General features: G+C 32.5%; 4 protein-coding genes across 5 annotated transcripts; 3 read left to right on the forward strand and 1 right to left on the reverse strand.

Moving 5' to 3' along the window:
* The first annotated feature begins 14 nt into the window (after window positions 1–14).
* On the forward strand, window positions 15–3,523 carry LOC108780725 (dnaJ homolog subfamily C member 11). Of its 2 annotated transcripts, none has more exons than XM_018548521.1 (8): window positions 15–172; window positions 580–709; window positions 975–1,218; window positions 1,390–1,703; window positions 1,829–2,036; window positions 2,141–2,702; window positions 3,184–3,313; window positions 3,387–3,523. In XM_018548521.1, exons 1-8 carry the CDS (start codon window positions 101–103, stop codon window positions 3,407–3,409), a joined length of 1,683 nt encoding a protein of 560 aa, XP_018404023.1. In that variant the 5' UTR covers window positions 15–100; the 3' UTR covers window positions 3,410–3,523. The 2 variants fall into 2 exon arrangements, with proteins under 2 accessions (XP_018404023.1, XP_018404024.1); XM_018548522.1 differs by having other exon boundaries at window positions 1,393–1,703.
* An 804-nt stretch (window positions 3,524–4,327) lies between these two features.
* On the reverse strand, window positions 4,328–5,267 carry LOC108780730 (uncharacterized protein C1orf50 homolog). The gene is made up of 4 exons (XM_018548529.1): window positions 5,155–5,267; window positions 4,965–5,077; window positions 4,632–4,850; window positions 4,328–4,565 (listed from the first exon to the last, which is right to left on the reverse strand). The coding sequence occupies exons 1-4, from the start codon at window positions 5,207–5,209 to the stop codon at window positions 4,398–4,400; spliced, it is 555 nt and encodes a 184-aa protein (XP_018404031.1). The 5' UTR covers window positions 5,210–5,267; the 3' UTR covers window positions 4,328–4,397.
* A 631-nt stretch (window positions 5,268–5,898) lies between these two features.
* Window positions 5,899–8,269, forward strand: LOC108780715 (40S ribosomal protein S7). The gene is made up of 5 exons (XM_018548508.1): window positions 5,899–5,939; window positions 6,307–6,477; window positions 7,134–7,315; window positions 7,920–8,070; window positions 8,160–8,269. Exons 2-5 carry the CDS (start codon window positions 6,307–6,309, stop codon window positions 8,235–8,237), a joined length of 582 nt encoding a protein of 193 aa, XP_018404010.1. The 5' UTR covers window positions 5,899–5,939; the 3' UTR covers window positions 8,238–8,269.
* A 2,154-nt stretch (window positions 8,270–10,423) lies between these two features.
* On the forward strand, window positions 10,424–12,672 carry LOC108780729 (probable DNA-directed RNA polymerase III subunit RPC6). Its single transcript, XM_018548527.1, has 4 exons — window positions 10,424–10,696; window positions 11,077–11,689; window positions 11,772–11,933; window positions 12,597–12,672. Exons 1-4 carry the CDS (start codon window positions 10,623–10,625, stop codon window positions 12,669–12,671), a joined length of 924 nt encoding a protein of 307 aa, XP_018404029.1. The 5' UTR covers window positions 10,424–10,622; the 3' UTR covers window position 12,672.
* Window positions 12,673–27,875: the final 15,203 nt, after the last annotated feature.

The raw sequence follows: 27,875 nt of genomic DNA on the forward strand, positions 1-27,875 counted from the left end.
TATAAAAAGCTATAGGAAAGAAACCAAAAGAAACAGGGCGCCTGAGCTCACCGCTCACCGGAGACTCGTCGGCGAGCGTGCGAAATTCGCGACTTTTAAAATGGACGACGAGACCGATCAGGATACCACGATCGAGGATGACTACTACACGTTCCTGAACATCTCGAGAAACGTGAGAACGCTTCGACGATCCGTTCCTCATGCAATTCGCCCGGTTTCTCAAGGGGGTAGAAATCGAGTCTCGTACGCCTTCCACGTGACACCTTCGTTTTCGGCACGCTGACGTAACGACGCTCCAGAGGATTTGGTTCTTCGCGACCAACGCGAAGAATCGTAAATGAATTGATTGGAAAACGCGACGTTGATGCTGCCTCGCCAATCGCTCGTTCCTAGCATATTTTTTTTATCCTGTAACACAATTTTTTATTGCAGGTCGCAAATCCGTTTAATCTTTGCATTACGAATGAATGAATGTCATTTCAAATCTGTCCCTTTTTATCTTTTCTTTCATAAAAGCTACCTTTTATTTATGATGCAATCATATATTCTCTGCTGTAATGAATGTCTCTGATGTTCCAGGCTAGTCCTGAGGATATCAGCAATGCTTATCGCAGACTTAGTAGACTCTACCATCCAGATAAGCATGTGGACCCAACGCTTAAAAAGGAAGCAGAGATTCTTTTTAATCGCACAAAGAAAGCGTATGAAGGTTATTATAATATACTTGATATATGTATATTTGCATCAGGAAAATATTGATTTAGAATTGATTTCATGTAGCTAATATTTTGTAATTATTTTTATTTTCCTTTTATTATTATTACTGTAGCAAGTTATGAAATAAAATGTTTATTAAATGTTTTATTTATTTGCAATATGAATTATTTGCTTAAAGCATTAAAACTATATGTATATTATATTGGGGTTTATTTGTTTAATTATAAAGCTTAGATGTAAAATGATTGGTATTGTAGTGCTGAACGATCCACATCAAAGGGCAATTTATGACTCGCTGGGTATCCGTGGATTGGAGACGGAAGGATGGGAAATTGTGCAACGTACAAAAACACCTCAAGAGATTCGAGAGGAATACGAGAGGCTGGCGAGGGAGAGAGAGGAGAGACGTCTGCAGCAGCACACTAATCCCAAAGGCACTGTAACGGTAAACATCAATGCCACCGATCTTTTCAGTAAATACGATGAAGATTACAACGATGGGTAAGATTGATGAGTCTAAATTATTATAATAAAACATTGATATTATTATGATAAAACATAGTAGATTGCTTAATAATGAAATTTTGTTATTAAGCAGTATTATTATATATATATAAATCAACGAATCAATAATTATAATCCTTGATTAAAAAGTTGTGGACCTGGTTTCAGCAGTGGGCTGTTTTCATGCATTGAAGTCAGCGGGATGTCATTTGCACAGTCTATTGAAGCCCCTCTGACCTTGAGGGACACAGTGACTATGTCCGGCCAGCTCGGGACCCAAAATGGTACAGGTTCCGGGTCCATTAATGTCTCGGCGAAGAGACTGGTATCTTCAAAGGGTTGGGTTGAAGTAGAGGTTGGGGCTGGCAACGGTCCAACGTTTTCCCTTAAAGCATTTCGTACATTAACAAAACGATTATTTTGTGACGGAGCAACGATACTGCAATTTACGTCGCATGGCGTGAAAGCTGGCTACGTTGGGAGTACGTTCACTTGCGATTTTTGTAATATAATTGTAACCATGTAATTCTTAGTCTCTTATAGTATTCGCATATTTGTTCGCTTCATGTATAGAAGAATATCTTAAATAAAATTGTTATATTTACAGCTCTTGCGATGCAATTGGATAAACACACGGTAGGATACCTTACATACAGAGCTGGCATTCAAGACGCCATGAGCACAATGATTGTGAGAGACACGTCGCAATCGTACACGGCGTTTTCTATACATTTCGGACTTCTACATTCTTTTGTCAGTCTTAACTATACGTACAAGATGGAAGAGAAGCAACTTAAGCTTCGTGGTAGTGTTAAGTTAGTACTGTTAATGTTATTTCATTCCATTAAATTTAATAATTGCGTATAATCATTCCAGTAAATTTAATAATTGTGTATAATCTTTTCTATCTAATTTATAGAGCTGGAACATTTGGTGCGTTTCTCGAATATGGTGCAGAAAAGAAGGTCTCCAAGCATAGCTCGGTCTCGGCGGCTGTACGCATCGGCGTTCCAACTGGCGTCACGTTAAAACTTAGATTGAGTCGCGCCTCACAGGCGTATACGTTTCCTATCCATTTGTGTGACGAAGTTCTTCCAGCTCCGGTCTTTTATGCCACTGTGGCGCCCATAATCACTTGGACGGTCATTAAGAAACTCATAATCGATCCCGTCGTGAAAGAACGGACAGAGAGGGAAAAGGAGAAACAGAGAGAAATAAACAAGTCCCGAATGTTGGAGAAACAAAGGGAAGCTAAAGCGGCCACTGAACTAATGAAGGAAACTGTCAGCAGGATAAGAGCCGAGGAGGAATCCAAGAAAGGATTAATCATTACTAAAGCATTGTACGGTCGATTCGTTTATCCACAACAAGATCGAGGTATCACGGACGAAAGCGGACACAGAGATGAAATGATAGACGTAACGATTCCTTTGCAATGTTTAGTCAAAGATTCTAAACTGATCCTTCATAAGGCATCTAAGGTGCGCCCTTATAAATTCATCTCTTATGTCAAGAGTCTTTATTTTATTTGAATCTTTTTTGCCAAAAAATCTGTGTGTGTGTGTGTGTGTGTGTGTGTGTGTGCGTGGGTAAAATCTGATATTTTTTATTTTACTTAAGATTTAATATGTAGACAGTTTCCTATAATTGAAGTAGTAAACTACTTCAATTATAGTAAGTTGTAAGAAATCGACTAATCACAGTCGAATGAGGAGAGTAATCGATTATGACTAATCAATTTTTCTTACAGTTATCTCCATTGTAAATGGCTCTTTAATATTTATTTCTAAAATAACAATTTTATACACACACACACACACACACACACTTAATTTCATTCTGTCACTGATTGTTATGTAAAACGTTTTTAATTTTTGTAATCCATTTCTTATAAAAACCAAAGTATATATGAAGTAAAAATTGAAATATTTATAAGTCATATGGAATCTCATATTATTGCAGAGTCAACTACCTGGATTTTATGATCCATGTGTGGGAGAAGACAAGCAACTTTTGGTACAGTATCTCTTTCATACTCATACGCATGAATGTGTTATACAGGATGATGCACCTCTCAGGATACCAGTCTCGTGTAAGCATTCGCTCTTGTCTCTTTAATAAATTTATATTTAACAATTTGTTAATATATCATTTGTATGTTTCAGCACACAAAGTGAACACTACTTGACATACAGATTCAACAACGAAATCAAAAACCAGTCGTCGCAGTTCCCGTCAATGATTGACATATTACTTTGGTATAGATTTGTTCATTTTTAGAGGTTTAATTTTACATAAAGGGCAAAACAAATTAAATGTTTGTTAATCGATTCTTTGTACATTAATGTCGTTTTTTCAGCAAAAAATGATATTTTATTATTTGAAAATAATTATATTTTAAATATGTTATGTTTCGCAGAAGTTTTGTGGAAAAACAAAGTAAAGCTTTTTTTACATGAATTCAGCTGTTATCATGAAGCTTTTAATCGTGAGTTATACTGAAATGTATTCATTTTGCTCATTGAAGTCATATTCCAAATACCTTAGAAATAGTGAAAGTCAACTTGAACATAAATCTATTTACTGCCTATAGAAACGTAATGATATATATATATATATATATACCACATAAAATATATAATGTATTATAATTCCAAAAATTATATTGATCTTTTGATAATCATCTAAAGATCATTATGAGTGAAAAATAACAATCAGCCATAGAATTATATTACCTATGCATATATTGCATATAGAAAAAGACATTTGTTAATTAATTGCACAGCCGTTAATTAATTGCATTGAAGTTAAAGTATTAGCGTACGATTTATTCTTGTACAAAATAGATATTGTTTTGACGCGACGAGGTGTATATAATTATATACATAACTTTAAAAAATTATGTATATAATTTCAAATCATATAAAACAGATATCTACGATAATAATCATCTATTCTATATACCTACAGAAATATATTTGTATGTATGTATATTTACAAATAGGGACTATAAATAGCTCTACATTATATCACGAAATAAATTTACTCATTGAGTTACAATAAGAACCTTTAATCTATTAGATTGAAATAACTTACAGTTGTCAAATTTTTTTCTAGCAATATGCTTTTTTAGTTTGTATTTTTCATTTTTTAATTATATAATATAAATTCGTTAATTACAACATGATCGATTCTATAAAGGTTGCATCGGAAGGTAAGAATCGTTCAAGCAAGTTCGAGTCATCGTTCTTGTCCTGCAACTGATCTAGTGCGGTCCATGAGTGGTCTTGCTCCAATCTGAACGAACCCTTGTAATCCTGTAATGGAGCCAAATTACCCCACTCCTAGATACAAGAAGAAAAGTTAACACAAGATTTTACAAAAATAATGATACAGAGAGAGATATTTACTTCTGGACTAAGCATGGAAAAGTAAAACTGTCCTGATTCTCGTTTATACAAATGATATATGTGACCAGGCTGCTTTACAAAATTGCAAGGTATATGATTGAATGTGACGTTCCGTTTTGTTTCAAACAAAACACATTCAGCCTGTCTTTGCAGAAATCTGATCTGGTTTGCGATTATTTGTAATTTGTTACATGTGTTATTTTTTACACAGATATCTGCCTATATAAAAAAAATAAATTATCATAAATTAGTAGATATATAACAAAATGATTATAATTAAATTAAATAAATAATTTAATTATAAATATTAAGCAACGATATATGGTACATTACTTTTTCAATTTCCGCAACCAGCGCCATTAAATTCTGTTTACTTGATTTTCTTACAGCGGTTGGATCAACTAATGATATGCCTTGCGGCATGGTATTTCTTTCCACTAGTGAAACTTTATAATAAGAAAAAAAATCGTTATTAAATAAATATTACATTCAAACTTATACATTCAGTTATCACAGATTATACCAGTTGTTAAATCATGTACGCCACTCACTGCATCCATCATATTGCCGTTATCCATTATATTATATTACAATTAAGTATAATTACACAATAAATTTTATTGACTGAATAATGTCCATTAGTATGAATAAATAAATGAATCAAATTTTTTAATGTTTTACTTTAAAGCTTCAAAAATTTTAATACACTGTAAAACAACTTTCTCTTGCTTTGTTCTTGAAATAGACTAGAGAATCAATACTATTCATTAAAAGACTTCACAAAATCGTAGAATTACATTAAATTGAGAGAAAAAAACATTTGACGGAAAGATAAATTTTGCAAAACAACACGCGAAAATAAATATTAGAGGACGTAATTAGAGCGAAGCGTATTTAATATCTAGATGGACAACCGCATGTCTACAACTTTACGCGAGTTTCTCACACGTGCTGATTGGCTGTCGGAGTAAGATTTCAAATACGTAGTTCAAAGAAATAATCTCCTCTCTCAATAAGTAATTTCAGCGAATATTCTTTCATTTATTGCACAAACTTATCTAATGAAGAATAACAGGTTAAAATGCAAATAGCAACAGATTCAAGAGATCAAAGCTGGTAAAAATCAAGGATAAAGAAGCCAAGAACACACATTTGTAAAGTGGGTTTTAAAGCTTGGCGCGAAGGGAACGACCACGTGGCCAGTCGATGTCGATACTAGCGACTCGTGGATTGAAAAAACGCACGAGGATTCATTCTAACTATCTTTTTGTCCCGGCCCCTTTTTCATGTGATAGCCAGGTGGACAAGGTGGGCATTTTCGAGCATTTAGCGCTTTGCGGCTTTTTTAATGACAACGATGAATGAAATCCTGCGTCGCGCGACGCCAGAAAATCCGAGATACGTGAAGCGATTGATAATTTTACCAGATCGCGGATCAAAGGCGTGATTACGACGGATTTCGTCGATTCTCGTAATCCTCGCGTTTACCATAATGCCACGCTGTCGCGTTGTCGGCGGTTACTCTCACGTCAGGAGAACAGTCTCCAGAGTCTCCGCGAGATTCCAACGAATTCACGCTGGAGTTAACGCTGTCACTTGATGTCCCGACGAGTATCTCGCACGAACGTGCGGGTGGTACTTGTAAACAATGTTCTAACCTCAAGATCTCTTTCAGATGTTCACGGCTAACGCCAAAATAATTAAGAGCGGCGGCTCTGAGCCTGACCATTTTGAGGCGAGCATCTCCAATGCTCTTCTGGAATTGGAAATGAACAGCGACCTGAAGTCGCATTTAAGAGAACTTTACATCACGAAGGCGAAGGAACTAGAAACAAACAATAAGAAGGTAAATTTCAATTCCTCATGTAGCACATATCAATCCAGTGATAAGTAGATCTGTTTTTTTATTCCTGTATTAAATTACGCTAGAATTCTCTTATTGTTGCCAAATATCTAACATACTCAATCTTACTTTAAGGCCTGGTTTCAGAATTCATGGTTAACTCTTAACCAAGGTTCAACTTATTTCTCATCTGTTTCCAATTTTAGAATTAGAAAAAGATAAGGAATAAGTTAAACTTCAGTTAAGAGTTAATTATAAGTTGTGAAACTAGGCCTAAGTAAGATTTAGATAAATTCTTATTAAGTTAAACTCTTAATTAAGTAACTTTTATTAAGTTAAACTCTTAAGTTTCAAAAGGATACACTAGTTTAGCCATAGAAAATAGATTAATACTTATTCTTATAATTAGTAAAGCCTTATATTTAAGGTTTCTTAAATTTATCTTCAGATACCCTATAAATTATTTTATTGGCTACTAAATATCTAAATTTAAGAAAGCTTTAAATATAGAGTCTGATTATGTATACAGATGTAAATATCACAGCAACATTGCAGCAATGTTACAACAAGATTCTTGTATTGTATGAATATTAGTGTATATTTTTCTGTTTAATACTCTCTTGTAGAGAATTATATTGAACTGTTTGTATGTTTTACAGTCAATCATCATATATGTACCGATGCCAAAACTGAAAGCTTTCCAAAAGATTCAAACAAGATTAGTACGTGAGCTAGAGAAAAAGTTCTCTGGCAAACACGTAATGTTTGTCGGTGAACGTAAAATCTTACCGAAGCCGACGAGAAAGACGCGTACGAAGAACAAGCAGAAGCGTCCTAGAAGGTAAAAAAAATAAAAATATAATAGGTTTTATATAATTGGACAAGTGGAATTTAATTATAAGAGCCTCAACACAGACTTTTGCATAATGCATAAAGCATGTGCATAAGGAATTTCATTGGCCCATTTTCTTATGCATGAGTCAATGGACCAATCAAATTCTTTATGTATATGGTTTATGCGTTATGCAAAAGTCTGTGCTCCCCGCTTAAGCCTGTTCTTTTTATGCTTGTTTCTATCAATTAATAGTACAATTAATGCTTGGTTCAATTTATTCTTAATCTTTTTTTAATTTTTAGAACTAGAAAAAGATGAAAAATTAGTTGAACTAAGATTAATCTATATTGATAAAAAACGGATGATAGCCGAACTTTTTGCATGATTCATTTTTCTTTTTAAAGAAAAAAAAAAGGAAAAAAACTGCACTGAACTATGCAAGAAATCCAACTAATAAGAATAGGCGACAGTTGTTATGTCTACAGTTATTGCATTATTAGTATTAACATTATTTTATTTATCTGTAAAAACTGATTATTTTAATATTTAATATGTATTTAACTATGTTGAATTCTAAATTTATGTTATATAATTTATGTTTATATTTCAGTCGTACGTTAACTTCGGTATATGACGCTTTGCTGGAGGATATTGTTTATCCTGTAGAAATTGTGGGCAAACGAATTCGAGTAAAACTTGATGGCTCGCAAGTTATTAAAGTTCATTTGGACAAAAATGAACAAACGAATATTGAACACAAGGTACATTTACTCATCCATTTTCTATACATAGAACCTTGTTTATTTAATATTGTAATGTGATTTACAAATTTTAATTCATCTTTTGACAGGTCGATACTTTTGCTTCGGTGTATAAGCAACTGACTGGGCGGGACGTAACATTCGAGTTTCCCGAATCTTATGTATGATTTATTAAATATTAAAACATTTTGAAACAATGTATTATTTGTTACATTTATATTGATTTTTTTTTGTATCATTTTACACTTCCTATTCCTTGTTCAAATAATTATTTATTATTTATGAAAATTTGTCATAAGATTTTTTTTAACTTAGGATTAAAAAGGGATGAAAGTGAATTTTGCATTATACCTTGCCGGTTTTTATAGTAGGTGTCGCTAGCAGGATGTAGGCATTTCTATGATTTGATTTTGTAAGATGGCTGTATACTTCATGTGAAGCCAATAAACGAATATACTACTACTCTATGATTTGACATATATACGATTTTGTTCTATGGATATTAACCTCCAAAATACCGAAGTCTCATTCCGTCAAAATAATAGCGCCATAGTCGTTTATATCAATAAATATGTCGAGTTTCGTTCCAAATAAAGAGCATTTGCGGCATTCGTTGCTTTTCTTATTTCATCAAAAGAAAAAAGCAGCTGAAGCACATCGTTTGCTAGTAGAAACTTATGGTGAACATGTTCCAGTGATTAAAACGTGTGAGACATGGTTTCGTAAATTTAAAAGTGGTGATTTCGATTTGAAAGACAATGAACATCCTGGTGCAGCGAAAAGGTTTGAAGACGAAGATTTGCAGGTGTTGTTGGATGAAGACCCAACCCAATCACAACAAAAATTGGCAGAAACACTTAATGTGTCCCGAGTAGCAATTTGCCAACGTTTACAAGCCATGGGAAAGATCCAGAAGTATGGAAAATGGGTGCCACACGCATTGAACGACAGGCAAATGGAAAATCGAAAAACCGTTTGTGAAATGCTGCTTCAACGGTTCGAAAGGAAGTCTTTTTTGCATCGGATTGTCACGGGAGACGAAAAATGGATTTATTATGAGAACCCGAAGCGAAAAAAATCATGGCTTTCACCTGGTGAAGCCGGCCCATCCACTGCAAAGCCCAATCGCTTTGGCCGTAAGACAATGCTCTGTGTTTGGTGGGACCAGGATGGTGTGGTGTACCACGAGCTATTAAAACCTGGTGAAACGGTAAATACGGCTCGCTACCGACAACAAATTATTAATTTGAATTATGCATTGATCGAAAAACGACCGGAATGGGCCCGAAGACATGGCAAAGTTATTTTGCAACATGACAACGCGCCGTCTCATGCCGCTAAACCCGTGAAGGACACATTAAAAACACTTAATTGGGAAATATTATCGCACCCGCCGTACTCTCCAGACCTCGCTCCGTCCGACTTCCACCTTTTCGCATCGATGGGGCACTCACTTGCAGAGCAGCACTTCGCCAATTTTGAAGAAGTCGAAAAATGGCTCGTCGAATGGTTTTCCTCGAAAGAGAAAAAATTTTTTTGGAATGGTATCTAGAATTTGCCTAAAAGATGGGCGAAATGTGTAGAATCAAATGGTCAATACTTTGAATAAAAATATTTTGAGATCCCCTGAAAATTATGTGTTTTCTTTAACGAAAAAACCGGCAAATTTCAACTTACACTCCTGGTATATATATATATATATACGTTGAAATAAAATTTAGTTTTAATTACATGTATTAAATATTTTAATACAAAAATCTTTAATTTATAACAAAAATAATTCTGATATTTTATAAAAGTACTATTTATTGTGTACATTTTGTTCTATAGCAAAAATATTTTATCTGCCAACAAAACTTGCATACGCATCAGCGTGTGATCACAGCGCATGCGCACCAAAATAAATTACGTAGGCTCATCTCATATCGAATTGGTATGACAGATATTCTAACCTGAATAGTCGTGAATTTTAACGATTAATATCTCGGTTCGCGGGACAGAGCGACGCTTTTTTTCTACCAGATTCTTTTATTTTATGCAAAAACGCGTCGAATGAGTATAATTCGATTTTTGAGGTGGCCATGCTCCAATAAACCTTTGTATTTCCACCATGGTCACACATACACGTGTTTTACTTATATGAGTTCCGACGAACCATTCGAGCGTGACGGCGACGGACGTGTTTCGGTTCGGGTGCTTTCTATTGTATATTTTTGAAAGTGTTGCCGACTTTGTCTGTGCATTGCGTCACACAGATGCGTGTTTGCGGATGAGCTCGTCTCGCTTGTTCGTCATTTTGCACTTTACGACGACTAGGGTTCTTATAACGCGCGTTATTGCGACGTGACGACGCCGTAGACGCAGGCGCCCGAAAACCGGTCGAGCAACGCCATTTTCGCGGGCATTGCATTACCCGTTCGTTTTCATATTTTTGTACGGTTCTGGCCGTATTGACCTCTTATTTCATTGCTTGGAGGCGGGAGCCATTATTTAAGGAAGAAGAAGAAGAGCTTTGCTTGTGTGTGCTACCAGTTGCGCCAGGCCGTCAACAGATGGCGCTACCGTCGAGTGCTGCAAACGGGTTGAAAATCGCATCATTGGAAGGGCTCGAATCAATTGAGCAAAAGTATGAATGAAACTTATTTTATAGTTACATCATATCATGTTCTCTTCCTGCATTCGATATATATTTCATAATTTTATGTTAAAAAAGAAAAAAAACGAAAAATCAAAATTGTGATATAATTACAAAGAATAAACCTCTTATTTTACCGTAGTTTAATACTTGAACCATTACAGTGAGACATTAAACTTTGACTAACATAAATTTATTACGTGTTACCTTGTATTTAGTATTTATTGTAAGATCTTAATAATTTACATAAAAGAAAGTAAGCTATTGAAGTGAAAAACAATTAGATTTTATTACATTTTATACATTATATTTTTTTAATTAAATTTATCACTTTATCATTATTTACATATCTCATTTCTTTTTTTTTACAGAATAATTGCTCTTGCACGAGATAAACCTAAAGGTATTTCGGACAAAGATTTAGCTGCTTCAACACCTGATTTAAAACCAGACCAACGAGCTAATATTATAAATAAACTTTTGACTCAAGGATACTTTGATCTTTTTCAACAAGCAAACTCATTATATTATCGCTTGAAAGATCCAATAAAATTTGCTAAATGTGTTGACAATGAAGAAAAAATAGTATTTAAAATTATTGAAGAAGCAGGGAACAAGGGAATATGGATTCGAGATATAAAAATTAAATCTAATTTGATGATTAAACCATTAGAAAAAATTTTGAAAAGCCTAGAAACTAACAAGTTTGTCAAAGTTGTTAAACCTGTAGCAGCCAGTAAGAAAAAAGTATATATGCTATATAACTTAGAACCAGATGAGTCTGTAACAGGTGGTGCCTGGTATCAAGATCAAGATTTTGAAACGGAATTTGTTGATGTATTGAATCAACAATGTTATAGATTTTTGGAACAAAAAAGAGAAAAGGCAAAAAATTGTAACGCTGGACCTATTGCTGCAAGAAATATGACATATGCTTCATCTAAGGATGTTTTAAAATATATTTCGGATTTAGGAATAAGTAAGGTTGTATTTTTTACGCATTAAAATATTTTTTTTTGTATACTTTATTAAAACTTATTACTAAACATAATCGATATTTTCATAGGTGAAATTAACTGTAACTAACATAGAAGTGATTTTAAATACATTAATTTATGATGGTAAGGTTGAACATACATCCACAAGTGATGGAAACAATTTATACAGAGCGATTCAACCTGTGTTGAGTTCAGCTGAATTAGTTAAAATCCCTTGCGGTTTGTGTCCGGTAAGACATTATAAATACATTACGTTTATTGAATAAAATCACTTAGATAGTCAATAATTAGCTCTACTACAATGTAAGAGCTGGGCTGAGAAAAAATGTCGGATGCTCGAACACGATACCGGGACTCGAACCGAAGCCTCGTAGTAGTTCATATTAGCAAGCCACCGTCTTGCTGCAAAGCCACACATTTATTTCTTACAATAAATTATTAAAAAAATAAATAAAGACCAATACAAATCTAAAAATACAGAAATATTCATAGTATAATTACTTTTTTATGCATTTAAAAAAATAGTTTTTGATTAAAAATTGAATTTGTTTTTAACTAATTGTAAGGAGAGCTTTAAAGCCCATTCTACAATTGCGTAAGCGTAGTTATAAATGATTGTAGTTGTACGAATTAACCAATCACAGTCAAATACGAAGAAAAGTTCGACTGTGATTAATCAATTCTTACAGCTACAGCCATTTACAACTGCGCTTATGCAATTATAGAATGGGCTTAATATAAATAAAAATCAGCATATTCCGGAGTAATTTAAAAATCTAATTGTGTATTATCTTACATGAACACATTCTCTGCTTTGAGCTAGTATTGACTTCAGTTTTTTATAATTTTCAAAAATATATATTTAATATAATATATTACTTTTCGTTTTTCAGGTGAGAAGAGAATGTCATGACAAAGGATTTGTTACACCTATCAAATGTCAATATATTAAAGAATGGCTAGAATAAGTAGAGGTAAAATTTAGAGGTATTAGTGTAATGTTCAATTTTTGTTAATATATTTAAATATTTTCTTCTAAATCCTCCAAATTTTTTTATGTATGTTTTCATATGTTATTTAAATATTAAATTGGAGAGTAACTAATTTGTAACAATCTTTTAAATATCAAAGTTTTATTGTAAGTTTCAAATAACAAGAATAAAAGGGCTAATGAGAGTATATTCGCTGTTATTGGTGCGATTATATATAAGATATATTGTAGTGTGAATTTTATTTACCACGTTTTATTGTAAGCATTCCGATATATTTTAAACATAAAAGATTAGAAAATATTAAAGGGAAAATACAGATTTTTAATATAGGTATATTTATTATTATGTAAAAAGAATGTATGTTTTGCATCTAACGCATAATGCAATAACAATTTCAGTTAAATTCAGACAGATCTCAGTATAGACATGCTCCAGAATCAATCACGTCTATAGTGCAATCTTTTAGCTCTACACGATTTAATTTTACTAAACTAACACAGCGCGCGCAAGAAGTATTATTTCATATAGGCGACTCAAATGACATAATTGCAATTAATACCAGTCCTTTGGAACAGAGTCATTGTTTATTTCTTGCAGAATGTCTAAAATGCTTACCATAAGTTATGACAGAGTATAGTGTTTCCAGAGTAATAGAATTATGTCTGTTAAGTAATTCATGGTAATCACTGTTATGTTGGAAACATTTACTTAAAATAAAATGACTTATATGATAAAAAAACAGATCTGACAATGCTAAAAACAGTTTGATATTATTAAACGCATAAATATAATAGAATACACAAGTTTAAACATTTTTGAAACAAAATTCTCTTTAATTTAATTATTTAAACAACAATATCTAGCTAATCGGAAAATATTCCTAAAAATTCTGACTTTTACGCGATAAAAAAAATGAATATTTTTATTTTCTGGACACCGGCTTAATCCCTTGTATCTCGATAACAAAGCTCATCGCCGTTACTCGGAGACTCTAAGCTGGAAGGAAAATAGCGTGAGAACATAAGGCAGATGTGAGTATAGAAATGTACGAAACCAAGCGACTGTGCAATAGCACCCATAGTTTGGATCAGGGTCAGAAAGGCCTAGAGGGTTGCGAGGTCGAAGGGTTCAAGAAATGACGTGCTCTCCCTTCAAATTTAGACATATACAACAGACGAAATAGGCTATGAATCCTCAAAAAACTCGCGAATCTCTCTGTGTTATTATAGAAAAACCGAGAGAAAAGCATTGATCTCTGCTAATTAATTTTCGAATAAAACAAACATTTGAAAATTTATGAAAGATTAATCCATAAAGTGATAATTTAGAAAATTATAATAATTTATATAATTTATACAAATTAAAAATCAATATTTTTATAGGAAGATTCAAAGATTATGTTGCTTAATTGAGATACCTTTCTATTTTATTAAAATTAATAATCATGTTATTTTATTTTAAAAATATATATAAAAATAAAATTTAATTTAAGTAGTTAATTTTAATTGTTCACGACATTTAGAACTTTTTATTTAGTTGTAAGAAACTTTGAAAGTTTCTTACAATTTTAGAAAATATAATTCTGTGCTTAAATTAATAATTTGCATTTTCTTATCAACAATTTATGCATTTTTTACACGTAACTTTTTTTTTTAATAATGATATATCACTAAATAGATGTGTTTGTAGCGAATACATGTAAATTTATAAATTAATTTAATAAAGAAGGCAATTGTCAAAGTCATTATATCGTACTTTTGTTCATTAATAGTGTCACAATAATTAAATCAATGAAAATGAATGAGTCACACGTGTGTGCGTACCTGTCCGAAAAATGATACTCTCGCACAGGTAGCCTTTCATTTGTATCGGCGCTTGCGTGAGAATGCAGGGGATGCAAAAATACCGAAGCACTGTTTCCCACCCAAGTTTCGGTAGCCACCCTTCGCGCGCTAAGTGTTGCATAAATAACTACCCGTGCCGCATCGAGAAACTGGACTGTATTTCCGGCCATCTGCTTTATCGGAAATAACGAGTTGCATTACAATAATCATGGATCGTGACAAGCATAGAAATCATTATTTACACAAAGAAAAAGAAAGAACGAATATGGAGTAGTTTAAAAAAATTGTTAAATTTAAAATGACGAAAATTGTAATCTTGGAAAGAAATTTTTAAATCCCTTTAAACTCAAACGACTTTCGCCTCCAATAGATATATTTTCATGCCTTTAAATTAAAAACAATAAAGTTGTTAGAGCTATTATAATAAGAAAAGTACGTTTGTGTGTGCTGTAATCTATAAGTACTATGCAGAGTTTTATTGCTATAACTTTTTACCCAGATAACATTTATGTTGCATAAGATATCTAAAAAACGTTATGCAACATAAATGTTATCTGGGTAAATACCACGATAGACGAAGAGAAAGAAGAAATTTATATTAGAACAACGAGAATAAATCAATTAAAAGAAATATTTTTAGTCAAAGAGAATCTTAGTACTTAAATATTTCAGAATGTATTTTTATGGTACATGTCCAATTCTACAAATAACGTGTCGAAATATTTTTAGATCTTAAAATGTAATCATAAACAAAAATACGTAGTAATATTACCTACATATTAAATTGATAAGTAATTTAATAAGAATTTAAGAAATATAAAATAAAAATAATGTGTTTAAATTAGAAGAAGAAAGAAGAAGAGGACTTCGTCTTTTAAAGATTGTAAAATTTTAAATCTTTACATCCAATCTCACAACATATCTTTCGCCATTATTTATTATTTCTATATTATCTTTTAAAATAATTATAAGTTAATATCATAAATGGAAGTTTCAAAATAAATTACTTTTCATTTTAAATACTTTTCCATGTTGTTTATTTCAAAATTTATTTAAAAATTTAATCTCTTTCGATTACTTGTAAAAAACAAAACTGATCCGGATTGCATTATATCAATTATACGTAAAACTTTTGTGATAGACGAAATTCTATCGCGAAGTAACTGATATGGTACAGAGTAAAAACAAATTGATCGCCATGCTTATATTATCGTGGTGAGCTGAAAATAGCGGGAGTCATTAACCAATTATCTATCCCGGTAATCTCCCCCAATGCAATGACTAGTTGGTACCCGCATAGTTAACGTTGCGCGTCGACGAGAATTCATTTAACTGTTCTTTCCGAATGATTCACGTCGATCTTGGCTGAATCGTTGACGAATCAATTCCCATCAGGGGCATATCGCATGCTGCGGGTGGCGCGTGTCAATGTTCTCAAAAATCAGCACCCTGATCGAGGGTGGTCAATTTAAATCAACAGCTTGGTTATATATTTTCCTAAGATAGAGCGAGATTTATATTTTTGTAGCTTTGTGTCATTCTATTTTTATGATTCATTAAACATGAAACAAGATTAGAATAATATAAATAACGCTGCTAATAGCATCTTCCCAATTGCACAATAATAGTATATACGTATATACTGTAATTTTATTACTGAAAAAATAATTATGTATCAATAGTTATTTTAATTAAAAATAATCTTGTTAATTTAATAACAGTATTAAAAATGAAATGTTATTGAAACAAAAGCGTGACATATTTGTTTCACTAATAGTATTAATAAAAAAATTATTTTTAATTAATTTAATGGAGAAAAATAAGCTGGATATATAATAGATGAGAAGAGAAAAGATAACATTATTGATTAAAAATTGATTAGATAAATTAAATAGAATTAAGAATAAATATTATGATAAAACATTCAAATTATTTTACAATAATTAACTTATATATATAAATTTATGTAGATATAAGTTACAGTAAATGCAAAAAGTATTCGTACAAGAAAGATATTCTGTTCAAAAATCTTATTTTTAAAAAGTAAACATTGTCCAACGAAAAATGACTCATTAAATTGATGTTGAATCGATATCGATACGATAATTTCGACACCAATTTGACGTGAATTCGATTTCTTATTGGGTAATTAATAATTTATTTATAAAAAATAAAGTAGATTATTGTATATGTTTCTCAAAATTATATATATCAAAAAGATGCATTAATCATAGAAAATATATCATCTTAAAAGTAAGCAAAAGTTAAAAATCATACTGTTTGAACGCTTAAAAAGTATTTATACAGTCGAAAATTTAGCTTCTAAAATCAAGCATATACGCGAAGTTTGTTTGTTTATGTTAGAACAAAATCTATTCATTCTATAAAATTGCTAATTGATATTTATTTTCTACAAATAAGACTTTTTTAAATGAAAACATTTTTTGGTACGAATACTTTTTGCGCTCATTATAGTTTATATAGATATATAAGTAAATTATTGAACATTTTTTTACTTTTTTATTAACTATTTACTATACGTCTATCTGATTAGAGAATTTTAACAACATTTATAGGTAAGTTTAATAAAATTTTCTCACAAGCTGTCATCTCAAAGAGATTTTGTTTTCTTTTTGTGTATACATTGTACAAGTCATACCGGTATGTTATATGTACGTGCATATATCGTGAAAAATTCAAGAAGGGGAGAGACAGGAGGCTGTCTATAAGAAACGGTCAACGGATGAGACTCACATAACTGGATCCGCAGCTATTATTAAAGGGTTAAAGAAATCGTTGAGATATGTAAAAAAGGAAATCGATTTAGCTGCCGTGACATACGAACGTTAAACCGGTAACTCTCGCGTCATTCTGTAAAGGGCGGGATGTGCATAACGGTTAAAGAATAACAATCGCTCCGGAACTGCATCTTTTTTATATTAAAAATTGTAAATTAACAAGAATAAGGAAACCGCAATAACTAACGGTCTACTAAACCATCTACGGTCAAAGCTAGATCACTATAGGGTAAACCCGGTATATACGCCGCACCTATCGAAAACTTAATTTATCAATTATTATTTACTATGTTTAAAGCAAATTAATTATACAAATAAAAACTTTGTATCATCTACTACTGTAAAAAAAATATTAGAAATCCAAAATAATTTATTTTCCATATTAAAAAGTAACTTTTTCAAACCCCTGCATTTTTACCATTTATCCCATAGGGGGGGGAGGGGATAATATGGCCACTCATATATAATTCATAAGAAAATCATAAATAATCTATAAATAAGATGTAAAATGACGACGTAATCTGTATTGTTTATTGATATATGACAATTTTTATTGTTCAGAATGAAAATTGGAATACAAATAGGATTAATACAATTTTTTAAAATAGCTTCAAATCTTTGAAAATAATCTTTAAACGTTTAAGATTTATCAACATTTATGCATTAATGCAAAATATAATTGTTAGAATTAACAAAAACTTCTTAAATAGAGCGTCTGTGCTACGGCACAGCATCCCGCTCGCTAAAAATGCCGTATATCCCAAATAGATGGGATATATATGACAACTAATTAAACAAACAATACAGGAGCAAAGCACTTGTATTTTGCTATACAACATGCTTTACTATTCCTCTACACATATGTATTGCAAAATAACCACTAAGTCTTTTACACGCTCTATAATAATCATTTTATGTAGATTATAAATTATGATGGCACTACTTATTACAGTAAAAAATCGATTTAACTCGCAATAATTTCATTAATATTAACAGTAAAGAACTGAAATCATAACATAATACTAATATACCATAAAGGCATGTAACAAAGTAATTGACGGAAAATTATCCCCACTCCTTCTATTTTTTCTGACTTCTGCGGCGTATTTCCTGACGCGGCGTATATACCGGGTTTACCCTATGCTTATTATAATGTGTGAATTTTATATACCGCGTATATAGTTCCCAATCACGTACTGAAAATTTTTTCAAACTTACAACGCAACACTAAACAACTACCGCAGTAATATCACTTTTTAGTTAAATTGCTAAAGCACATCTAACAGTTATTTGATGCTTCTATATAGCATCTTATTAGATCTTTAATAATATGTTGAAAGACATATATTAAAATTTAACAATGTAAATGTTAAAGTAATGAAGAATCTAAAATCTGTGAAAAATAAGTATTTAATAAATATTTATTAAAAATTGTACTTATATTTTCATTTATGTCTTTAATATTTAATTGGCAATTATTTAAGATGCAAATCCAGCCGGTAGAATAAAGATGCGAGAACGTTTGCATTGCAATTTAACTTAGAAATTTAAAATTATTAGATCAATACTGTGTCCACACAAAATATGTATAAAACACAAATTTAATATTATATAAATGCGTCATTTAATTGCAAAAACTGTTATCTTTTTTGTATCACTCAGAACATATCTTTTAATTTTTTATATAAATACGTATATATACAATGATTTAAAGGCCAGCAGGTCTATTCTGTAACTCTTAACGCAAATTATATAACATCGCTGCGCAGTTTCTTTTACTATGGTAAAAATAAGCTATCAGTGGCGTCATGTAACGATAACGAAATTTGCGTTAAGAGTTATAGAATAGGCCTGCATAAAAACTGATATCGTGCCGCAGAAGATATACTATTTACAACTTCCCAAGTTTTATAATAATTCTAACAAGACAAGCGAATCAAATAAATCTCACTTTTAGGCAACTCTTAGACATCTGGAGCTTTTCACGCACTGTATTCCGAATTTACCATCGCCAAGAGATCCCAATTGGCAGAAATTTCCGAAAGTTCTCGGTTTATCTTTCTGCCGGCACCTGGGCCGTTCGTCCCCTTCGGGATTTTCAGGGGGCAACTAAGACCCCTCAGTGGAGAACATCGGGGAGAGGAAACTGACACGTTGCACACGTTATGTGCAGAAACAGGTAAGGAGCAAACGTGTTCTTCTCGTCTCGTCTCGTGATCTCTTTTCCCCATCGTCGAAGGGAAAAGATGATAGAAAAGGGGAGCGGAAGGATCTGAAAAGGAACGTTGCGCGAAGCCGTTTTCCCAGGAGCCTCCCCTGAAGGGCCCCCATCAACCATCACGTGCAACGAAGGAAGGGACTAGTGAGTATATAAGGGCCCGCTCGGACTGCAATGATCTCAGAGCACCACAGTCAACGGTGTATAGAGGAGGTCTCGGCTTCTTCGACCGACCGACCATCCCGGTCACGGTCGAGGAAGGATTGAAGAAACGAAGAGAGAAGAGGAAGTAAGCTGCAGTCATCTAACGGCGACCGCCATCCTTTTTCTGTCGCAGATTCAATCGGAGCGTCTACCACCCACGATGGTGAGTATAGTTTCGGGTTTTTGTCCTGGCTAGCACGTGATCTTGGTGCTTCGATAGACTACGCTAAAAGTCGTCTAAAATCTGGTTTTCGGCCTTCGCGGATCTTCGACGTTCTGCCTCGTGAAACCGGAAATTTGCACTTCTTCCCAAATAATAAATCGACTGTCACATGCGAAAAACTGGGCGAATCATACTTTGCCCCTAAAAATGGAAATACGTTTGTGTTTACATTCGCTCTGAAAGAAATACGTTTGCAGGCAATTATTGTAGAAAATCTTATTATGGAAATTTGCAATCACCGCTACGTGTCTTTTGAGCAGACGAACATATTGATGTTTTCAAAGTGAAATTTTTGAAGTTCAAATTTTTTGATTCGTTTAATTTTTCGCGAATGAGATAGTCGATTATACAGTACGATTCACCGTGAAATAAGAACATCAAAAGCGACTGGATTCGCTAACGTTTCAGAAATTTATATTGAGAGATTCAAAGTAAATTAAGTTCAAATTGAAGAGCATATAATGATACACGTATATTTAATCAACCGCGCGATTAATTATCGCATGTTTGCTAGATTCACGCGTGTAACGGACGGAGACGTTCCCCATATTTTATGGTGTTCTGATTTTATCGAATAGTACTCTATACCGGTGAAAATTTTCGGGCAGGTAGAAAATGATCAAAAATTGCTGAAAACGAGAACGATAAATTGTCACGACGTGCCAAAAGACTTATATGAAGTTAATCGCGACGGTGGTACCTTGAGATAATTCGCGAGACAGAATAGCGTAAATCTACGATCGAAATTCCGAATTACGCGCGTATTAATCATTCGGACCTACTCTATCCAGGCACTAATATCCCTCCTCAAAATGTGACTTGAAATTTGCTCGTTTTATCTCCCATTTCGCCGTTGTGTTCGAAAGTTTCGTCTGCTTTTGTATCATCTGAACAAATTGCTCTCTGTGTGTAATAGTGATCCTTCGAAATTTGTACTCGTCTAAAAATAGATCGCTCTCTCTCCTCAAACTGCTTCTCCTGTTAACGACGTTATCACTACTCACACACGTGTCCGTTGAGACATTACCAATTACGCTATATTGCCAATATAGCAGAATGACTCCTCAAGAGAACGCAAGAAAACGTTTCGTGACATCTGATATGAATAATTAAGTTGATAGTTGCAGATTGATCCAAAATTGCCATAGTATCGTATAATTTGCAACTCGCCGTGATGCTAAAATCATTCGGATAATCTTCGTTTCGAGATTACGAGTAGTGATATCACGGTCGCACTCTCAGCTTATCATCTGTCATACCTGTAGATTTTTAGAACGTTTTCGTAAGCGTGCAATTTTCACAATCGATCATACATGAACAATATTAGATGTACAGATCCATCAGTATAATTAGTTTTGTGTAAACTAAAATGCATGCGATAAAATTAACATCATGTGTGCGCATTAAAAACTCTCAGTTTCAAGCTGCTGTTTCTGTACCGACTCGATCTCTGATCTACTCTTCCATTTCACGCTGCTTAATAAAACCCGCAATAAATCTGCATGCGTAGACACCTTTGCACCCTGTCAAGCATACGTCATGTCCCGTCAGAAATTGTCGATACACCGCATCGCAAAGTATAACACGGAGACAACGAAAGCCTTCACACGGAAGGTGTCTTTTATCGAAATTTTTGTGATGTAACTTATGATGTAACATAATAGCGGGCTTAGTTTCGATAAAAAATGTGCAGATCTAAGCAGGTGAAAATTCTCCTTAGTTCCAAATGCGACCTAATTGAAAGTGACATTGACATTGAATATTCCGAAGCACTCCACGTAATATCCTTCTTCTCATTTTGTCAACTCATCGTCCCGCTAAAATTGCCGTTCAATCTCAAGCTGAGAACATTTAAACTTAAATTTGAAAACAAATTTCGTTTGTTATGAAAATATTACACTCACAACAGCTTTATAATAATTACAATTAATATGAATTTCAATTGCTAAGATTTGAAGTTGTTTAAATTTGTTGCTATTAAAAACTTTGTAATAATTCAATGCAGTGATACTTAAAAAAAAAATAGAATTATAGACGGGAATGGACACATATATAGAAAAATGCAATAAAGTAATAATTTGCATGAACAATTTGAACAATAATATATTAATCTGATAAAATCGTTGCCTTTAAAATTCAAAAATTATCTAATAATCATGAAATTTGTTTTAAGGTGATTTTTTTAGTAAATCGAGTTATATAGCATAGAAACATCTAATTTTTTTATACATATAATGAAGTTGAAGTACCGAGAAATTGAAATATGCAAAATTCTACGGTAGATTAATGATGAAATAAGAAAGAAAAATAATGTTAAAAATGTAACTTTTCACGTATAAAATACTTAGTGACAGTTAAGATTCGAAGACCCTTTTTTGACTAGCTCCACACAAATCTTACCGCAGAATTTTCTCAAAAATTAGATTATAATAGTTAAAAAATTACGATTTTAATAGTTACGAAAAAGTAATTGATCAACGACCATTCTAGAAAGATATGAACGTGCATTAACTTGCATACAAATTTAACCTCGAAAAGTAAACCTATAGTGTTTCCGAATGCAACGGATTTTAACCTGACCCGGGTCGGATCTATGACGTCACATGCTCTACTTCGATTTTTGAATGGAGGTCATACTTTTGGATCAAACAGGATGGGTTAACCGATCTGGGACTTTATAAAATACATTGGTTTGATTGGTCCTTTCCAGTCCAGTGAGTTCACTTTGGTACTACGGTTTATTTTGAAATCGGAAATCTATTGGTTAAGAAAAGAAAAAAAAGCCTTGGTCGGGTTCAAACCCACTGCACTCGAAAACGCTAATAATCTCATCTTATTTTCATTCGACGAAGATGCAGCTTTTGATTTACTTTATTAAAACATCACCTTAACAGAAGAATTTTTATTTATGTCATCTCAATATTCCAGAAATTAGTTATTCGATTGGTTATTGCAAAAATTCTATTTTTGATTTACAGTAACTCAACAAAATTTTATTTCAAAATTCCGATAACAATGTAATATGATATATTCATTAAATAGTCCTTATCTACATGAATACATATGATTTCTGCTGTTATCAACGGCATGCTCATTTTGCATAATCTCAGGTATATTCAAAGAACTGATATTGTATGTTAAAACAAATTTAAATATAAATATGTGCAGTATATTGTACAGTTCCAATTTCAAAATAAGACGCTTTTCAAATATAAGTTTCATAAAATGAAAATACAAATTCTGAAAGATGTTTGGAACGCGGTATAAAAAGACAAGACCTTTTCAACTACAAATCATATTATCTGGACGAATAAAAAGTAAAATAGTAAAACTCCCTCTCTCCCCAAATAAAAACAGAAATCATATTAGAATCTTCAATTTACCGCTGCAGTTTGAAAGAATAATTAGCAAAGTTATAGTTAAGTTTCGAACATTATATATTTCGGCATAATACGCATATATTACAAACTGTTTTGAAATAGACATTGTCATTCTTGATATTACAAAAAATCGAACTCGATTTTGGTTAATAGTAACCTGAAGGTAACTGTAAATAAAATATGTTGAAATATAGAATTAGATAGAAACAAGATAGATAAAATAACAGCTTTTCGATAATAGTAAATAAAACAGAAAATTCTTGATCGTAATCTCAAAAAAAAAGTAAGAAAGAACGTATCATTTGGAACTGATATTATTCACTTACATCAGAAAAAAACAATCTAAATCTTTATTTAATCCATAACATAAATACATCTAAGAAATGTTTGAATCATATGATAGGCATTCTTATAAATATTTTTATATTCAAGTTTTCAATGTGTGATATAAGCAAAATTCACCAAGAATAAAATTTGATTTTTGACACGCTACCAAAATTTTATGGTTCATTTCGTTATTGCATTTAGCAAGTATTCTAACATGGGTATATTGATTATGTAACTTTTTCTCTCAAACGGAAATATACACACTTGCATATACAAAAATGTTCACTTTTCATGTTTTTTGCCTTAAGGTAAAAATTACACGATTAAACCCCAAGGCATATATTATGGAATCATTCGAAGTAAATTCCAATCATAATTATTTCAGTTTCTTTAAAAAAACACAATAGAAAAATCTAGAAAATAATAAAACTATTCCTTTAATTGCTAAAAATTCGATCAGTAACGATAAAAGCAACTTCCAAAAGAAAAAAATGCAATTAATAAAACTGATATAATATCTACTATTAATATGATATTATTAATATCATTAATATATGATACTATTAATCTGTTATTTGTATTTAGCTCAATCAAATATTTCAAGGTATAATTTTCTATCAGGTTATTCGGAAATAACGGGCTATTTAACAAAAATTCATACATTATCGTACAAATTTCAAAACAGAGCCTTTTCAGCAGCATTATTGATAAAATCTAAATTATATATTTTTCATATCACAAAAAACTATTCTATATATATTCCAGACAAAATAATACCCAAAAATATCCAAATCAGTCGAATAAAATCAGTCTAAAAAAAACATTTGACAAAAATTATACAACAAAAATTAACAATTATACTCTTTACGTAAAATTATATAATTTTTGTAACAAAATTATGAGCAACTAGAGCGACAATATTGGCAATGCTGGAAATTATGTCTTACAACTAAAAGTAAAAACATTTATTGTGAAAGAAATTACGCTGTTCAGGCAGTTGTTTCACCTGTTCGCATATTCGATCAGTGCGAAGGGGGTTTTCTGTTCCCCATGTATTTACACGCCGGAAGCAAAGAGCATGTTGATCGATATCAGCATACGTAATCGGTATAAACACTGCATTGATTCGGTCACCGAATACATTGATACGAAAGAATTGTTCTTTTAAATGCATTGCCATATCCAAAGGGGAATTTACATTATTGAGAATATCAGGAACACATAAAAATTGTGACACATAGTAACTTTCCATTTAATTAACATTTAACTCGCACTGGATTTGCTTACCCCCGATGAGAATGTATGACAAAAATATAGATTCATAATTATCACAAAATTTACTCTGCTTCGGTCTTGAAAATCTACCGTATTTTAATAATCTAACTCCCAATTGCCATGTGAGAGTAACATATGTGTTACTTTCTCTAGTTTTGTATTACGATACTTTTCTGAAATCGGTTACATTACGGAAAAACGTGCGCGCATATAAAATTGGTTTCTTCAAATAGAATTAAAGCATTTTCATAGAACCTATTTGAATAAGTTATTCAAATTTATTTAACGTTGACAAATCAGCATAACAGATTTTTTGATACACGCTATATCCTGCCAAGTTTTCATTACATTAATTTGTGCTAATAATACTCCGAATAATAAAATTAAGATCACGTAATAAAATGGTATCTGAAATATGGGCTTGCAATAGAATAATGGTGTCAATTCAATAAATGAAATAACAATTACATTTTGGTCTATAAATGATATTTCTGGCCTTTTAAAATCAATTGGTAGCATTATACCATTTCAAAAATAATTTGCATTGCTTCAATGACAAAATAGAAGAATTTATCGGCTCTTATAAAGGACATCTTATAACATAACATGTTTTAAAAGAAAAGATTTCTTTTAAATTTTTGAATACAGCAAATTAATTTCATGTGCAAAGAATATAAAGCAACTTCATTAGAATGTGAAGAAAATAAGAAAACATAGAGAAGATAATATAAAGACTGAAGAACATTTTCAAGTATAATAGAAGCAAAGTTTAAATTTAAAATTACTTGTAAGATAACATTTTTCAAGTTATCGAGAAATTATAGCAATAACTATAACAATAGAAACAAACAGAAATGATTGAATGTTTTTTTTATGTTATAGTACAAAAAGAAAAGATTCTCTCTTAAAAAAGATTTTTTAAATTGTTCCAATAATATTCAAGGAAGAATTCCTGAATATAATATTACAGTTCCTTAATGGTTCAAAAATAATTCCAATCGCTTCAGACGAGTACAAAATGTCTTTGGATTTTCGTTCTTTTCCAAAATTCATAAAACGACTGGGCGAATCGTTTTGTTCCCGAAAAAAGGATATAAAAATGAAAATTAACAATTTAGTCATTGCAACCAATATCAAAAGAGACAATCTCGTGAAACTAATCATTGACTATTGCTGGTTTTCTTCAATTACAAAGTTGCAAAGTCTTGACAGCAAGTTATGAGAAAGACGTGTTACAATTATAGAAATCGTGATCTATCAAGGAAATCTGATTTTTAAGTGAAATAAATAGAATACTCGAATACTGCTTCATCATTAGTTTCACGCGAGCCCGAATAATCTGTGAAATCAAAGTTGTGAAATAACGAGCTGTAATTCAATGCTCGAGATAATCAGCGTAACAGTTCCGACAAAGATCAGTCGTCGAAACCCGTCAAGACCACTCTAACGATCTAAACAAACGTCAAACGCCAACGAGAACACCACGCGATCGTTAGCGGAAGAAAAGGTTCCGGACATCAAAACGCGAAGCAGGCCGGACTCGCGTAACAAAGAGCCACGGCTTTGGCATTGTCGCGCGGCCTTCGAGAATCTAACAAGCCACAGAAAAAAAAATAAGTTCCGTTTTAAAAGTCCCTCATACGCACCGCGTACCCGGCCCTTCCACACCCGTACAAAGGTATATTTCGTCACTTCGCTCCCGTTCCCCTTCGCGTTTCGTGATTTACTCGCGTTCCCAGGGAAGAGAGAGAGAAATCTCCAAAGGGGGCTAACTAACTCATAATGCCTATACAAGTCCCACGGTCCAGCGTCTTTGCATCAGCAGTATAACAGCACGACTTCTTTGTCTTCTTCTCTTGCGGCCACGCTTCTCTTCCACGATTCACGCTTCGCCCTCTTTTTGTGCTCTCCGGTCTTTCCGGGGCCGGTTGTTCCGGTTGTACATACAGGGAACCGTCGAGGTCTTTGATTCTCGCTTCTGCTCTGTTCCTCTCAGCTACACTTTCTACACGCGCTCCTTCCTTCCGTCCTCCCTCCGTCATCCCTCCAAATCGCGAGGATAACTGACGTATTGTCGACGAATCAGTAACGAAATCACACGTTTTATTCAAGATCGCAGGCTACTACCAGCTGCTCGTAATAGTGCATATTGTTGTATATTTCGTGTAATCGTGGTAAAGCAGTATTAATGCAAAAAGCTTTGAGATTTCATGAGAGCCGCATGGCACAAGCGTCCGAAAGATTTCTCGCAAAGTACAATCCTTTTATGCAAAATCATGTTACAAAATAAACAGCTTGTGCTTTACAACACCTCGCACTGCTTCTGGAAAAAAGGAAGATAGAAGAAACGTGAATCTGGTACTTGCAGAATTTTCCAAGATCATTCCTCAAAATTATTTCAATTTCGGTTTACCGACGCGATGTTTTAATTTATTTCTGATCATTATTGCAAGATATTTTCTCTGGCAACTTCCAAATCTTTGTAGCGAGATGTCAAGTCAAAGTCCTTCCACGATTATCATCTCCAATGTAGGAAGAGTAAAAAAGTGTAGCTAATAAGAACAGATACGTTTTGACAATAAATCCGAGATTTAATTTTTGAAAATATTTTTCGGACGTTGATAACACAGACATGACCTCTAAACCTTGTTTCTTGTTCGTCTAAGCGATATGAGTCTCTTTAAGAAAAAAAAGTCGGAATAAGTCTCTCTCTCAAACAAAACAGATGAAATGATGACTAAAAGAAATAGATCTTATACGTTAAGGCCGAGATAAAAATAAGATTTGTTTGGTTTATGGATTTCATTTCACGCTCAATAGAACATTTATGTTTATGAAAATCAAATTAAATGGCAAAATGATTCAAGATTCAAGGAAAGTGATTGTACAATATTGCTCTTTGGAGTGATCG

The sequence above is a fragment of the Cyphomyrmex costatus genome, unplaced genomic scaffold (genome assembly GCF_001594065.2).
Source record: "Cyphomyrmex costatus isolate MS0001 unplaced genomic scaffold, Ccosl1.0 scaffold726, whole genome shotgun sequence".
Taxonomy (NCBI): Eukaryota; Metazoa; Arthropoda; class Insecta; order Hymenoptera; family Formicidae; genus Cyphomyrmex; species Cyphomyrmex costatus.